Genomic DNA, 16179 nt, shown 5'->3' with positions numbered 1-16179 from the left:
AGTTTAAATAGAGATAAAAGCGAGGGAGCGAGTCTTTTTCGTATTAAAAATAGATAAATAGGTCAAAGATAAGTGGATTAAGAGTGAGTTTACTCATTTTAACCATAATAATAATGGTATCTTTATTTACTGGAGAAAACGCACTGGGCATTCCATTCCAGCTTAAAACAAAGTAGGGGAAGCTTCCCATACACACAGGCAGACATGAATGAAATGAGGTACAACTATTCTATTTCACTCGAAATATATAGGAGCACATGGATCGGAAAGCATTCACCAGAGCATTTCCATTTCAACTAAGTAATCCTGCAAAAGGAACAAATTTTGGTTATCATAGAGATGTATAGGTAGCTACAGGGAAAAGAAAAGAGCAGACATTGATGGAAGTCATCAGAGTGAGAGAGTTGGCAATTGTATCTTACTTGGAACAATCAACATTGGGTGAAACAGTGAAAGGCAAGGTGATTCCACAGTTAGCTAACTGGGGGTTTGGATTTATTTGCTTGGAAGCTGACTTGATGCAGTTACAAGCTGTCTGCTTATCAGCCGTGGTTGATGCAGCAGCTTGAATAGCTGAGATTCCCGAACAGCATGCAGCAGGTGGTTTCCCAGTGCCATTCATGAGGTAGTTCACACAAGGCCTCAGGTCCTTGATTACATCATTGCAAGAAATTGCAGCATGAGAAGGTGGAGTGAGTAAAAAAAACATCATGAGAGCAGACATTGCTGCCGCTGCTACAATTGGAGATTTCATGGCGCCGGAGAAGGTGAGATAAGACTAACTTGGAGCATTTCCCTACACACTTGTTTCAATTTTATAGTGCACCTGGAGGGATACTCACAAGTACACGAAAGGTTAGAAAATTCTAAACTTGCAATGATTCAGTTGCTAATGAGTGCAGGAAAATAGAAAGAAGAAATGATCCAAACAAAGGAGTATAAAAGTCATATTAGGGGGGATTAATGAAGAAGATTGTGCCACCTTTAACTCATGCAAGAATGTCTGCAATACTAATTTCCTGAAACGAGACTTATTGTTCAATAATCATAAGTGATGCGAACATTATATATAAAAGGATTCGTGAACCCACAGATAAATTTATTTTCTTTTTTAAAAAAGCTAACATTAATTTAAAATTTGAGATTCATCCAACAATAACTTGTTATGAGAACCAAGACTATAAGAAAGGCCACCTCCACCTTACACCTGCATTAAAACGTGAAAACACTACGAAGATCGGTTAACCATTCAATAAGTTTGAGTAATTCAAGAACCAAAATACGAAAATCAACACACAAAGAGCATACACAATATGTATATGACAACCTTGTTATTATTGTTAAAATTGAAAAAATTCTTATATAAGTGTATTTATATATAAACTTTAAATTTAATGAGTCAAACATGTATTTAATTTAAATAAAACCTAAGCTAATTAAAATTTGATATTTATATAATAACTTTATTATTATTGTTAAAATCGAATAAAATCCTTACATAAGAGTATTTATATATAAACCTTAAAATTAATAGGTTAAACATGCATTCAATTTAAATAAAGTCTAAGCTAATTAAAATTTGGTTTAAAATAATAAAAATAAATAAAACAATAGTCTAAGTAAAATCATAAACATGTTAGAAAAATAAGTTTTTGATCTTGCTTTTTATTGCATAAAAACTGAAGTATTTACCAATATTTTCTACACTCTTCTTTACTAATCCTTATTTCCTTCTTTTTACTCTGATTTCAATTGATTTTTTTTCTTCGTTACATGAATTTTAATCTTTTCTCTCCTTTCTTGTTCTTTTTTTAAAGCTCATTTTATTTTCACTCTTTAAACTCATGATCTCACATGTTTATTTGTCTTCCTCACTTTGTTTTCTCTTTTCAACTTTCATTGGTTTTATTTAAGCCTATGTAGCTCTCTTTAACAAAGATTTAAAATAAAAAAACTAGTCGAAATTAAAAGATAGAGAATCAAGAAATTAACATGAAATAAAAGCATAAATTGAAAATATATAACCTCAAATTAGACGAAGCTATAATACTAATTGATATGAATCCTATGAATATAAGGATCCGCAAACCCATAAACAAATTGATTTCATCCTAAGAAAGTTAAGATTACAAGAAATATAGAAAACACTATGAAGATTGATCAATCCTTCTATAAGTTTGAGTAGTTCAATCAAGAATCAAATATGAGAATCACTCACCTCCTAGAGCATATACAATATGCAACAACTTTGTTATTACACAAAATAAAATCCTTACATAAAAGTATTTATATAGGGTCAGATATGCATCCAATTTAAATAAAGCTTAAACTAATTTAAATTAGATTTAAAATAATAAAAATAAATAAATAAGATTCTAAAATTTGTTTTTTTTTTTACCTTTTGCTACATATAATAGTGAAAAACATCCAAGAGAAATAATTATTGAAGAATACTTGTTGAACAAAAGCTTTATGCCTCTTAAAATAAGAATTAATTTTTTACCAATTAATTCTTCTTATTTGATACGGAATCCTTGCAAAATAAATAAGTCAAAGGCTACCATATAAGTTTTCAATAGCATTAAAGATTATTTGTAATGAATAAAATTCATAATCCTTAGGGAAACAATGTCTTTTCTATTTTCAATGTTAAAAGATTACAGCATATCCTCTTTATTTGAGGGTAAATTTTTTTTTTCCAAAAATTTAGCAGAGTTTCATTTACATTTAAAACATCTTATTAACTACTATCCATATTTTTTTAAAGGAAAAGGAATCCTAACATGAAAAGAAATTATTTACAATATAAAAAATGTTCTTAAACATTTTAAAATGGTTAATTACAAGATAACTAAAATACTACATGCTAAACTAAACCCTTATAAATACATCAAGGTTTACACAAAAATATACTACATAAACATGTTAATCCCCTTTTGTTTTAAGTTAAATATTTACATAAGCTTCATGAAGTAGAGTTTTAAACTAATGATCTTCCTGAATGTTTGATGGACCTGTTACATAAATAAACATACAATTATGTTGATAATATATATATATATATATATATATATATATATATATATGTAATGAATATGAATGAAGTATTAACTTTCTATCAAATCCATAAGAATTTTAATAAAGAACTTATATTTTGCTTATAAATCTTTTAAACCCAATTAACACTCATTTGTATATTCTTAATTGAATACTTTTATTTTCTTGGATATATTAGGTGACCTTGCAAGGTTTAATCCTGTAATTCATTTCTTGATAATCCTATCATGGATGTTATTAGCCAGAGCTAATCATGTAAATCCTTTCTCGGCAATCCTATCACGGATACTATTAGCCAAAGTTAATCTTGTAAATACACTAGGTTTTATTTATATTGAATACGATATTTATTATAATTGCATTCACCAAAAGGATTCTAAATTGTATAAGTGCATATAGGAGGGAAAATCATGCACCTGTTTCGCCTGTCTCGCGACCTCCCCTAACAGAAGATCTAATCCTGGTTGCTCCTCCTGAATCACAAAGAAGTTTTGTTTTTTTTTTTTTGTTATGATTCCTTCAAGCTGATATTATAAAAAATTCATATTCATCCATTACTCATATGTTACTTTCTATGCATGTTAATTTCCTCAAAATAACATACATACATATATCATGTATATTTTTAGAGTTAATATATCAATATACAAGTGTTCGTATAACTCAATTTTTTTATATTCTTATTTATAGTATTAATGTGAAAGTCTATTATTATTGTCTAACTTTGAACTATTATTGTCTAAATTTCCAATTGTTACTGTGTAACTTTGGACTATTACTGTCCAATTTCCAATTATTATTGTCTAACTTTGAACTGTTACTGTTTGACTTTTTCGACAGTGACTTTTCCAACCGTTATTGTCTGACTTTTCTAACCATTACTATTTGATTTAGAACTGTTACTGTCTGACTTTGAACTGTTACTGTCTAAACACTCATCAGATTTTTAACTATATCTAAAGTTCTAAAACTCTATTTTAAGTGAGATTGATCTCATTAGAAAGTTAAGACACGAAGCTATTAATTCTAGCTTCTCTTAGGGAGGAGAACTTAGTTTTGCCTCTAAGATAGTCAAAATTGTTCATTTACTAATTAATCCTACTGCCCTACATAATCAGTCACACCTTGATCTTAGTTGGTAACCCATAACTAGAGTTTTACATCTCCAAATTGAGCAAGATCAGTTTTCTTGGTTAGCTAACATTCAAATTTATAATTTCTATAAGGAACCCGATCTTAATCCCCTCATACTCCAACCTAAAATCTCATTGAAAGTTAGGAGACAAGTCTGTCCAAATTCATCTCTCCCTTCCCTTCACACAATACTTTCATAAACTACATACCACACACATAAATTAACTTAATCTCAACAATAAGTACTTTTTTCCCAATTTATGTCTAAGAATCCTAACTTATGATTCAATATCAAGGCATCAATTCTTTATCGAATTTAAAAATAATATTTTTTAAGATCATGTTTAGAATACCTTATGTCGCACCCGACATCGCAGTAGTCTTAAAAATTATCATAGAAAAGAATGGATTTCTGGCATTTTGTTCTTTAATAGGGAATGTTTTTGTTTAAGGAGTCGTCATCTAATATTATAGTCACTAGGAACCCTAACTGGTCAACAGAGATTTATGGTACGAGACTAGTTACGTAAAAGGGAAGATACTATCACCCCTTAAACATCCTGCCTAAGGTAGGTTGCATTGCTGGTTTTGTCATAAATTGCTAACATTTTATCGGTTTATTTTATGATGATTTGCATGAAATATTCTTGACTCCGTGTGTAATATTCCTAACTTTGACGCCAGTGAATATTTAACTATGGATATTTCCAACTATGGTGTTGGTAAATATTACGCAGCTATAGAAAAAATAAATCTAAATTAGTGTTTTTTATTCCTGACTCTAGCATCAGGAAATAAACAAATCAAATAAATTTATTTTTTACGCATACACGTTCATATATAACTAAATAAAATAAAATAAATTTACATCAGTATTTTTATTCCTGACTCTAACGTCAGTGAATAAACCAATAAATTTACTTTATTTTATTTTATTTTTGCATGCATATTTTTTATGTTTATGTAATTTAAATAAAATAGAATCAAATAAATTTGAATCAATATTTTTATTATGACTCTGAAATCAATGAATAAAAACAATAAATTCATATTTATTTTTTATTTATACATACACACATTTTTTTTTTATTTTTTTTTTTAGGTTGGGCTGGACCCAGCCAGGCCCAAACCAATAAGAGGCACGCGTGGACGCGTGCATGCATAGTGCGAAGGTAATTAATTTATCTTCGCACAGTGCAATGTTCCTCTAAAACAAAGGCAAAGAAAAACAAAAGGAAAAACTGGCTTACCTAGTTTGCCAGAGACGATGAAGACGACAACAATGCTCCTCCTGAGTGATTGGGTGACACTTAACAAAGAACCCATTTCAAGCTTCCCTTTTGTTCTTCTGGTTTTGCTTCTTTGGCTGCTACTAACTTGGTGTTGTGAAGCTGAAGACGAGCGGCTGACCAACGCTTGCAGTTTCTCTACATTTCACTTGCGTTTTGAGAGCAAAGGCAAAGCTGAGAATGTTGTCCTTTTGCTCTCTCCCTGTTTCTCTATTTTTAGCCCTCTCTCTGTTTCGTCTCTGTTTCCTCCCTGATTTTGTTTCTTCCTCAGATTTTTAGCTTGTTTCGTTTCATGATCCCCTTCTCCTGCCTCTGCTCTGCTTTTAGGTTGATTTTTGCGTCTTTGACTCTGTATTTTTTTTTTGTTATGTTTTGTTTACTCTGTTTTTCTGGGTTGATTGCTCTATTTTTCTGGGTTCATCTCCTCCCCTGGTGCTAGGTTTTTTGCTTCCTTTTATAGAGTAGAGACCCACAACTTGCCCCTAATCAGTCCTGCCTTTGCAGGATTGTATCTTCCACAAACGAGATCGTGGGAAAGGGATGTGGTCCACGATTGGATCTGTTGCAGATTTTCAAGTCTCTAGTTGAATCAAGATAAAGAAGATCACACGGCTCTCCCACCAGCAACAACGACGTTTCGACCAAAAGTCACATTTTTTCACTTTGACCCCTGAACTTTGAAAATTCAGCAATTAGACCCCTAAGCAATTAAACATTTCTTTTAATTTTGCCCCTTTTTAATTAATTTCAATTAAATCTCTGAATTATAACACTATTTACAAAACAATCTTTAATTTCTAAATTGTTCGATTTAGCCCTTAATTAAATCTTTAACTTTTAATTCTTTCAAAATTGATCCATTAACTCTCAAATTTTTATAATTACATCCTCAAACTTCAAATTTTATGTTATCTTAACCCCATTGTAAACCATATTTAATTTTTATCATTTGTTCAAAAATTGGGTTACCTTACTCGGTACAAATTAAAATTTTAATCTTCAGTTAAAGATTTTCAACTCCCTCTTTTCTTCTCTTCTCGTTCAATTTCTTTTTTTTCTTTTCTTCTTGTTCAATTTCTTAGTAATCCTTCACTCTTAAATGTTTATCCCATATTTAAACTCTTAATCTTAGATGAGTTCTTGAAATTTTAGTGTCTCTCTCTTGATTTCTTAAGAATGGGTATAAAATTTCCTATTTTCTTTTCTTATGGTTCCTACAGATTTGTTTTTGGTGAGGAGAGAGTATTTATACTCTATATTATCCCCTATTTGCATTTAGACCCCTTTTTTTTCTTTAAGTGTATTGTTCTCTTCAATTAAATCCAACCCTTAATAGTACCAAATTTATTATAATGTCTTGAATTATTTCACCTGAAAATTTATATCCAAAAATTTCTAAATTTTTGTTTTTATTTAACCATATACATGAATTTCTTCACTTTTATTTATTTATTATTTTTCCTGAGGTTTACGGAATGACCTCACTTCATGAGTCTCTTTCATCAAATAGGAAGTATTCTAATTTACATTTCATAAAATCTGCTACTATTAACTATAATCTCAATCAGTCTAATTATAGAAAGTTAATTACATTATGATTACACAAATATTTACAGCTGTTTTCTTAACATAAATTACAAATATATATATGGAAACTAATGATTATACTGAAAATGACCATACTAACATCCCCCCTGAAATTAATGTTAAGTGATCAAGAAACATCAATTTGCTAACTAGAAACTGATGGTGTTGACGAGTTATTGATTTGGTAAACACATCATCTATTTAAAGGTCGGTGGAGATATATGGAAGAGAAATAACATTAGTATCCATGACTTCTCTAATAGAATGACAATCCACTTTGATATGTTTGGTATGCTCATGGAAAACAGGATTGGTAACAATCTGAATAACAGTCATGTTGTTAGCATGAAATTGGGCTAGTCTAGGGAAATCCTATTTCTGCAAGCAGTCCACGAAGCCAAACAACCTTAGACATGGCTTTATATTCAAACTCAGTCAAAGATTTGACAACACAATCTTGTTTCTTACTCTTCTAAGATATCAAGGAATTACCAAGAAATGTACACCAACATGTGATAGAACGACATATATCAAGACAACTTGCCCAATCAGCATCGCTAAAAACAATAAGATGGATAAAAGAACTAGTAAGGTAGAATAGGCCATGGCTAGAAAAGCCAAGTAGATATCAAATGATACGACGAACAATAACCAAATGTAAATGACAGAGAGATTGTATAAATTGACTGATTTGCTAAACTGCAAAAGAGATATTTGCAGTAATAGTAATATAATTCAAACTGCCAACTAATTATCGATATAGAGTTGGATTAGGAAGAACATCCCTGTCATCACATCGAAACTTAACATTCACCTCCAAAATAGTATCCACCGAAGAAGAATCTTGAAGACCAGCCAAAACAATCAAGTCCTTATCATATTTATGTTGATACTAAAATACACTAGAAAAAGAAGAATGAACTTCCAATCTCAAGAAGTAAGTAAGAGAACCAAGGTCCTTCATATAAAAACAATCTTGAAGATGGGACTGAAGGTTACCAATCAATAAAGAATCAGTGTCTGTAATGACAAGATCATCGACATAAACGAGAAGGAGAATAAAACCAATAGATGTCGTGCAAAGAAATAAAAAGGAATCATATTTTCTTTGCACAAAAGAGAAGTGAAGCGAAGTAGTGCGAAACTTATCAAACCATGCTCGGGGAGCTTGTTTCAAACCATACAAAGACCACTTTAACTTACACACAACTGATGTAGATGATGAGAACAAACCAGGTGGAGGTGCCATATAAATATTCTCTTTAAGATCACCATGGAGAAAAGCATTTTTTACATCTATTTGATGAAGTGGCCAACCTTGAGAAGCAGTAATGGCAATAATAATGCGCAATGCGGTCATTTTGGCTACAGGAGCAAAAGTCTCTTTATAGTCCACACCATGCTCTTGTTTATTTCCAAAAGCAACCAACCATGCTTTATATTGATCTAAAGTTCCATCACATCGAAGCTTAATTAAGTACACTCATTTACACCCAATAGGTTTAACAACTGGAGAACAAGAAATAAGATCCCATGTATGATTATCTTGAAGAGCTTGAAGTTCCTCGTACATGGCTTTCTACCAACACTCATGATGGACAACTTATGAGTAACATGATGGAACAATAATAATGGATAGTAGCAAAAAAAAAACATACTGATCAAGAGAATGAGATACTCTTGTAGAGCAACGAAGAGTAGGTTGATGAGTAGAAGGCTTAAAAGCAGTCTCAGGAGCAGTATCAGGTGTTGGGTCAGTCTCAAGAAGTGGCAAAATTAGTCGATGTCTTTCATACATAATTCCAAGCTTGAACCGCTCAAAAGATGACACATCTTCAAAATGATGAAGAATAGGAGAACAGAGAAGGATGCAACATGAGTAAGGAATAAATATTCAATTTTGAAGAAGACAACATTTCTAAAAATATGAAATTTGCTACAACTTAGATCATAACAAAGAAAACCTTTATGAGAAATACTATAACCTAAAAAGACACATTTAGCAGACTGGACAGAAAGTTTGTGTCATTCATGAGAAGGCAAATGAACAAAGCAAACACAACCAAAAGGATGCAAGTCATGATAGCTAAGACAATTATTATATAGATGATGGTATGAGGAATCAAAATTTAACACCAATGATGGCAATTGATTGATTAAATAAACTTTAGTAAATAAGGCTTCAATCCAGAATTTAAATGGTACAAAGACTTAATCAATAAGTTTCTAGTGATATCTAAAAGATAATGGTTCTTATGCTTAACAACCCTATTTTGTTGTGGTATATATAAACAGGAACAATGCGAGACAATACCTTTCTATTGTAAAAAAATCAGGAAATTCATGTGACATATATTCCCCACCCGAATTAGATCTTAATACCTTAATAGCAGTAGAAAATTGAGTCTAAATATAGACAAAAAAAAATGGCTTCAAAACAAAAAAGACATCAAATTTGGAATGAAGAAAATACACCCAAGTAAATCAATTATAATCATCAATAAATTTCACAAAGTACTTGTAATGAGCATGAAAAATAATTGGTGTAGGACCTCAAGCATCACTATGAATAATATCAAAGCATTTTGTAGCACGCCTGCCATAAGAAGGAAAATAAAAGTTTCACTCTTGCCTAATCTACATGTAAAACAATAAAAAAAAGCATCATGAGATGAAAATTTAGTTTTATTTCCAACAAACCAAAATTCAACAATCAAGACAAAAGAATTTGGATAGCCTAAACGTTTATGCCATACTTCACTCTTATTTTGAACAGTTATACAAGCAAAAGATAGAAAATGAGGAATGGAAAAATGCATAAAAAATAATCTTCCAGCTTTAAGCCCTTTTATGATTACTTTCCCCGACATTTGATCTTGCACAAAACAACCATTACAAGAAAAATGCATATCACAATTATTATCCACCAATTGACCAACCAAAATAAGACTAGTAGACAACTTTGGTGATACAAAAATATTCTTAAAAGTTGGAGCGATATCTCCAACCTTAGTAATAGATATATGACCACCATTAGTAACCTAAATTTGTGATGAACCATGATACTCATGCATATTTTTAAGCATACTAGATGAGTTGGTAATATGATTTGAGGTAGCAGAATCAGCGAGCTAGAATTTGAATTACTACCTTGCAGCTTTAAGGCTGAAAAGGCTATAAGAATCATCTGTTATACCATTTTAGGAATAAGTATTGGATGTAGCCATCGTAAATGAGTTGTCGAACACCACGGCTTGAAAAGTATCTATTCTACGATTTTGAGGACGAGTGGGGCACTCTTTGATAATATGGCCTTAATGTTTGCAATAATTGCATAACTTCTTTCTACAAATGTTAGCAATGTGTCCATATTCTTTGCAGTTATAGCACTGTATATTGCTCATGTTCCAACCTTTTCTTTTTGCTTGAGCCACAAAAGCAACTGCAGTTGAATTGTTCTACTTGAAATTGCCTTGTGTAAGAAGATGCTACTCTTTACGCGATAATTTCCCAAAACAAATATCCAAGGAGAGCAAAAGATCTCGATTCATTTAATTTGAGCAAGTAATCTCAAATTCAAATCGCAATTTCATTAAAAATTGATTGTGCTTGCTTTGTTCATGAACCTATTGAACAACAAAGAGATTTGGTTGGTATTTTGGCATAAATAATATCAGTATATTCTGCTCATAAATTCCATTGAAGCAACTTTGTAGAATCGATAGAGGTTGGATCATTGCCATCCACATAACCCCATAATTTTTCCCATGTGACAAATACTTGAAATTAAAATTCCCAAGCAAAATAATTCTTTCTCGTTAATCGAACACTAAACAAATCCAAAACCCAAAAGACAATTAAAAATTAAAGAAAATCCAAAAAAAAAAAACCAAGAGCCTTACGTATCTAGGACTAACCAAAACTCAATCAAGAAAACCCAAGAAATATTCAGGCAAGACAATGGAATGCAAATTCAAAAGTACAGCTTTGATACCATGTCAAGCTGGTTTGATGAAATCCCTTCATGAGAGTCTCTTTCATTAAATAGTAAAAATTCTGATTTACATTACATAAAATCTGTTACTATTAACTATAATCTCGACCTAATTATAAAAAGCTAATTAGATTATGATTACATAAATATTTATAGTTGTTTTCTTGACATAAATAACAAAATATGTATATGGAAACTAATGATTCTATTAAAAAGGACCATACTAACAATATCGTTCTTTTTTATCTGGATGTATTAACAGGCCTAACATATATATAGTTAGAAAGATACAAATGTATAGTTTTCAATCCAATTAGAATCTCATCCAAACTCCTCTTGTAGCTCCAAATAAAATCCAAAAAGTAGATAAAAGTATAGGGTAGCAAATTTGAATATTTTTCATCAAAGCCTATTGACTTAGCCTACTCAACTTTTCATGGATCTATTTCATTTAGGCCTTAGAATAAATCTAATGGACGCTTCTAATAAATTCTTTGATGTCATAGCCAATATCACATAAATCAGAGTGTTTAGTCTTTTCCCGAGTCCTCAGTGCCTCTATTTTCCAAACGAGGCTAATCCTGTCTAACAGTCCGAAAAATTCACTAATTCTAACCACTCCATCCTGAGTAAAAACCTTATTAGTGCTATACTAAAGGATGGAATACGCAACTGGACACACCCAGTTGCATTCGTAATCCATTAGAGCATATAACATCAGCAGGCCGAAACCTAATATGGAATCCAGAAGTAATGTCAAACCCTCAGTGTAAACATGCTGAGTTAGCAACATCAAATATTTTAATTCCTAGTCAAAAGTATAAAGAACAGAAAATCAATCGGACATTCAGTCTCCAGAAAGGATATCTCAACCATCCATAATTTTTTCTAATAGATTAACCGAAGAGAGTAAAGCAAGTGCATCAGGCTATTGTCTATGTTTATAATAGCCTGGCTATTCAGAATTTACTTTCCTTTGTGTTACATATGTTGGTCAACTTAGACTAAGCATATTATATTACAACAACAACAACAACAAATATTTTCCCCACCAACTGGTGGTGTTTTTGGTGCTTGGTTCATCCCATGTATTGACAATGAAGACTACCAAAACAAATATTGGTGCAATCAGAGTTGTCTTTGACTAAGTACACATTATAATCGATAATATATCTCAACAAAACAAATTACTTACCACTCTCTTATTCTGTCAAATAAGCCATTTTATTTCTGTATTGGTTAGTGAGATTAGACTGGTTACCTTGCGGACAGGAAACAGTGTATGTTCATTATAGTGATGTTCTGTTGGCTGCAAACAATGCCTGCAAGTATTAGCCCAAGGGAATCAATGCAGGTCTATATTTGCCATTCTTCCAATTTCCTTGAAATTATAACTAGAGGACTCTAGCTTTTGTCTAAAAGCACATCTATATTACCACAAATCTATTGTTACTGGAGACAATGCTCTGCTCGATACACAATCCAATGAGGTCAGAATTTAGACGTTTGTTGTCAAAATATTGAAATACTGCACTTACATGAGGATGAATTCTATTAAAAACAGCAACAATTGACACTGCTTTAAATTTCTTCCTAGCTGGGCCTTGCATGTATACTTTTATGTCCATTGATTCCTGAACCTTTTGCATGTATACTTTTATGTCCATTGATTCTTGAACCTTTATTGAATTCTGCACTCAAACAGAAATACAAGCAATGCAAAATCTTTGTTACAAGCACAGGGACAATTCATTCAAAAGAAAATAATACACAACTTTAAAAATGACTAGCAGAATTACCTGTACCTTTTTTCAAATTAAGTTCACAATTACCATATTGTCAATATGGTCAATACACCAGTAGGAACAAAAAACGAAAAACCAAAAGCGAGGCTGGGATCCAATACCTTTACTAAAGTAAACAAGGTAGCAAAGACAACAGTTATTGGATAGCTTTTGTAGCTAACAGAGAAACTCTACTTATTCTACAGCTTCTAATGAAACAAGGTCAACAAAACTTCATCTACGAATGTTGAAGTTTCTGCTTAGGAAGTTTCCTTCTGTACTTTGTTTCTTTATCTCTTTTTTTTTTTCCTTTTCTCTGGATTGAATTTTTGCTGTTGCTTTGATGCTTCTAAGCATATAACCTCAAGACACCAAACAGAGAACAGGCTACATCAAGTAGACGAAGGTGTCTTAGAGGAGTTTAAAAAGGAAAGACATTTGATTAGGTCAATTACAAGAGCATAAATACAGTGTATTACTCACAAAGCAATTCTGAAGCATCTTACTGACAATTAACACAACTGGTTCCGACCAAAAGGAAATGAGTCGTTTAAATATTCCATTTGGTTCAGTAACAGAATACAGGCACAAAAACAGAAAGAGAATTCAAAAAATCAAAAGAAAAACATACCTTTCCTTCACTAATAACGATAAAAGAAAAGATCAGCAATCATCAAAAAGTTATCCAGATTTGGTTAGTAAGGGAAGACAAGACTTTAAACACTGAGTTGCACGCATTCTCTTAAGAACTAGCAGTGTGAATGTGCAAATGCGAAAGGAGACAATAACTTTATTAAAGGGTTGAATTCGTCTTAAGTACACTATATTTACTGATATCCCTCCAAAGTTGAAAATTTAAGAAGGGGGTATAAATGAAACTAATCAAGAAAATCATTAGACTAAAAAAACAAAGAAGCATTAACTTGAAAATCCATTCTGTCTTCGAAGGAAAAAAAAAACATTTCAAAATAAATTTTATTACGGTAACTCTTAAATAAGTTCACACACATATCCATATCCCGCATAACTATGTTCTGATAGCAGAAATGGATACTGAGTTGGACATTCAATTTCATAAAATTGCAAGGTCAACAAAAATCCAACACTTATCTAATCACTTGAATGAACTGTGTTGCACATGCCAGGGTTCTTGATGCACCAGAGAGGCTGAAGTGGTTCAGCTCTGATTCCTTTGTTGACCATTCTATGTCTCCACTCATTTAAACGATCCATTGCCTCTGCATATCTCTTCTTTCCTGACTCATCTCTGTTCCCTGACCATAAAGTCTCAGCCATTGCTGAAGCTCTTGGCCAAATCCGCACGTCCAAAACTGTTGGGTCTGCTTGCTCTGACCATAATGCTACTTCACCCCCTAGCACCAATTTGGTCTCCTCCGGGGTCAATCCATATGCTATGTCATAGTTATATATGGTTTGCCATGTTTTGAAAGGTCCACACCATGATCCACCATTGCCACTGTCATCACTTGTTGGTGGTGGATCATATTGGCTGTCATTCCCAGGAAAATCGCCGTGGCCACAATCCAAATAATAAAACTCTGAGGATGAGACAATAGCTCTGTAACCAGAAGAAACAATCAGTTTTGTGTTGTTGGGACCGTTATTCCATGTCTGTAGGATGGTATGCTCAGGTGGAAGAAATGAAGAATCCACCTTGACATCGGCATCCAACAAAATATCTTCCCAGTAAACCACCGTGCGATTGAGGGACACAATGTAAGGGAAGGTTGTGTTCACAAATTTCTCAAGGAGTTGACTGAGAGTTCCATTTTTGGATAGGAAGGACTGAATGGCCGGGTCAGCTTTCCAACAGCCTGGGATGATTTCATCACCTCCAGCATGGAAAAACCGTTCAGGAAACAAGGCAACTGCATCACCAATCACATTTTTTAGAACTTGGTAGGTATTTGGGTTCAAAGGATTTAGCTGGCCAGTTCCTGGTTCTGATGCAAGCCGGTCAGCCCATTCACTTTCAGCCGGCCACCAGAACATGTTTGCGCAAGTCACGATATCTGGATAGGCTTCAGCCCACGATCCTGTATGTGCTGCAATTACCAATAATTCCTATAAGTCAGGTCTTTCAAATAGCCTTTGAATCAAGAACCAGATAAAAAAAGGATGATATATTCACTCCTCCATCGCGTTATAGTTACCAGAAACCAACTCTTCCCAGTGTGTTCAAACGATTTTACAAGTTCATTTTTCTTATTAACATTCCTATTGCATTTCACATTCTACTAGTTCAAACTGAAGAACAACTATTAAGTTTTTGAAACTCTTAACTTGGCATTAAAAGAGCCTTAGAACGAGAGAAAAAGGGATGATATTGGTGGGGAATAGAATTACAATCTCATCGTTAACTGGACCACATTGCAAGAAACTAACTTTTTTGAATTCAAAATAGCCTTTTCTGGATCACATTCCTATTGCTTTACGAATTTGAATAAGATTTAGCATAAGTGCATCAAATAAAATGCTGAGTTAGAGCTGAGTTAAGTTATTGTCTCTCTTTCATTGAAAGAAGAAAAATCTGTGAAGGGAACCTAACAACTTTCAGGTTCGAACTAAAGCCAAATATATAATATACAGCATCAGTACGAAATTGATCCATTGACACATTGTCTATATATTATAGGAGAAATGCTTAATCCTAAATTCCTGGTACTTGTAGATTGAGTGAGAGATTACATACTGTACACAATCACATATCATTTTAGATAGGAAATGAAAATTCTGGCTATATATTTATGCATCGTTTGTTTGATCTGATAAACAAATGTGGAACCATGTCTCTGTAGTGAGTTCGGCATCTGCAGTGTCAGATTAATAATTTGCTGTGGAAATTAATCAAGAACTTGTATGATCATGATATCTAACCTTATCCCAGAAAAAGAAGGATATCTAACAAACTTGATATTTCACAAAATCAGTAGGCATGATGTTTGCCACTCTAGTCACTAGAGCATGTAATTAATTAATTAATTATTCCCGATCTCCTAATGAATAGAACAATTGATTAAGCTTGGGGCATTAATGAAAATAGTCAATATACCTGGAGAATCAATTTCCGGTAGAACCCTGACGCCATGCTCCAAACCAAACCGAACAATTGTTGCAACATCAGCTGGAGAGTAGAGCATGTCATTCCCATAAGACCCTTTTTCAGCAAGAGCAGGCTCAGATGGAAGCATTAAAGGAAAAGAGTGAGAATCGGTAACGTGCCAATGGAAAACGTTGAGCTTATTAGCACTCATGGCTTTGATGGTCCTCAAAATGTCATCCACTGGGTAGTAATTCCTAGAGGTATCCAAAA

General features: G+C 32.6%; 2 protein-coding genes across 2 annotated transcripts in view; both read right to left on the bottom strand.

Annotated features, from left to right (window-relative positions):
* LOC105111394 (beta-hexosaminidase 2-like) overlaps positions 1 to 16179 on the bottom strand; it is a 33677-nt gene that overhangs the window by 15050 nt on the left and 2448 nt on the right. Inside the window, exons 2-4 of the mRNA XM_011006731.1 lie at positions 15919 to 16177; positions 12741 to 14911; positions 12600 to 12704 (exon numbers count right to left, since the gene is read on the bottom strand). Coding sequence (XP_011005033.1) covers positions 13956 to 14911; positions 15919 to 16177 — 1215 coding nt within the window. The 3' untranslated portion in view covers positions 12600 to 12704; positions 12741 to 13955. The remainder of the gene's footprint in view (positions 1 to 12599; positions 12705 to 12740; positions 14912 to 15918; positions 16178 to 16179) is intronic.
* LOC105111377 (non-specific lipid-transfer protein 8-like) lies at positions 97 to 826 on the bottom strand. The gene is made up of 2 exons (XM_011006704.1): positions 423 to 826; positions 97 to 306 (listed from the first exon to the last, which is right to left on the bottom strand). Exons 1-2 carry the CDS (start codon positions 752 to 754, stop codon positions 297 to 299), a joined length of 342 nt encoding a protein of 113 aa, XP_011005006.1. The 5' UTR covers positions 755 to 826; the 3' UTR covers positions 97 to 296.

The sequence above is a fragment of the Populus euphratica genome, unplaced genomic scaffold (assembly GCF_000495115.2).
Source record: "Populus euphratica unplaced genomic scaffold, PopEup_1.0 scaffold295.1, whole genome shotgun sequence".
Taxonomy (NCBI): domain Eukaryota; kingdom Viridiplantae; phylum Streptophyta; class Magnoliopsida; order Malpighiales; family Salicaceae; genus Populus; species Populus euphratica.
The sequence above is the reverse complement of the archived record's forward strand: the minus strand, read 5'-3'. Positions and strand labels throughout refer to the sequence as shown.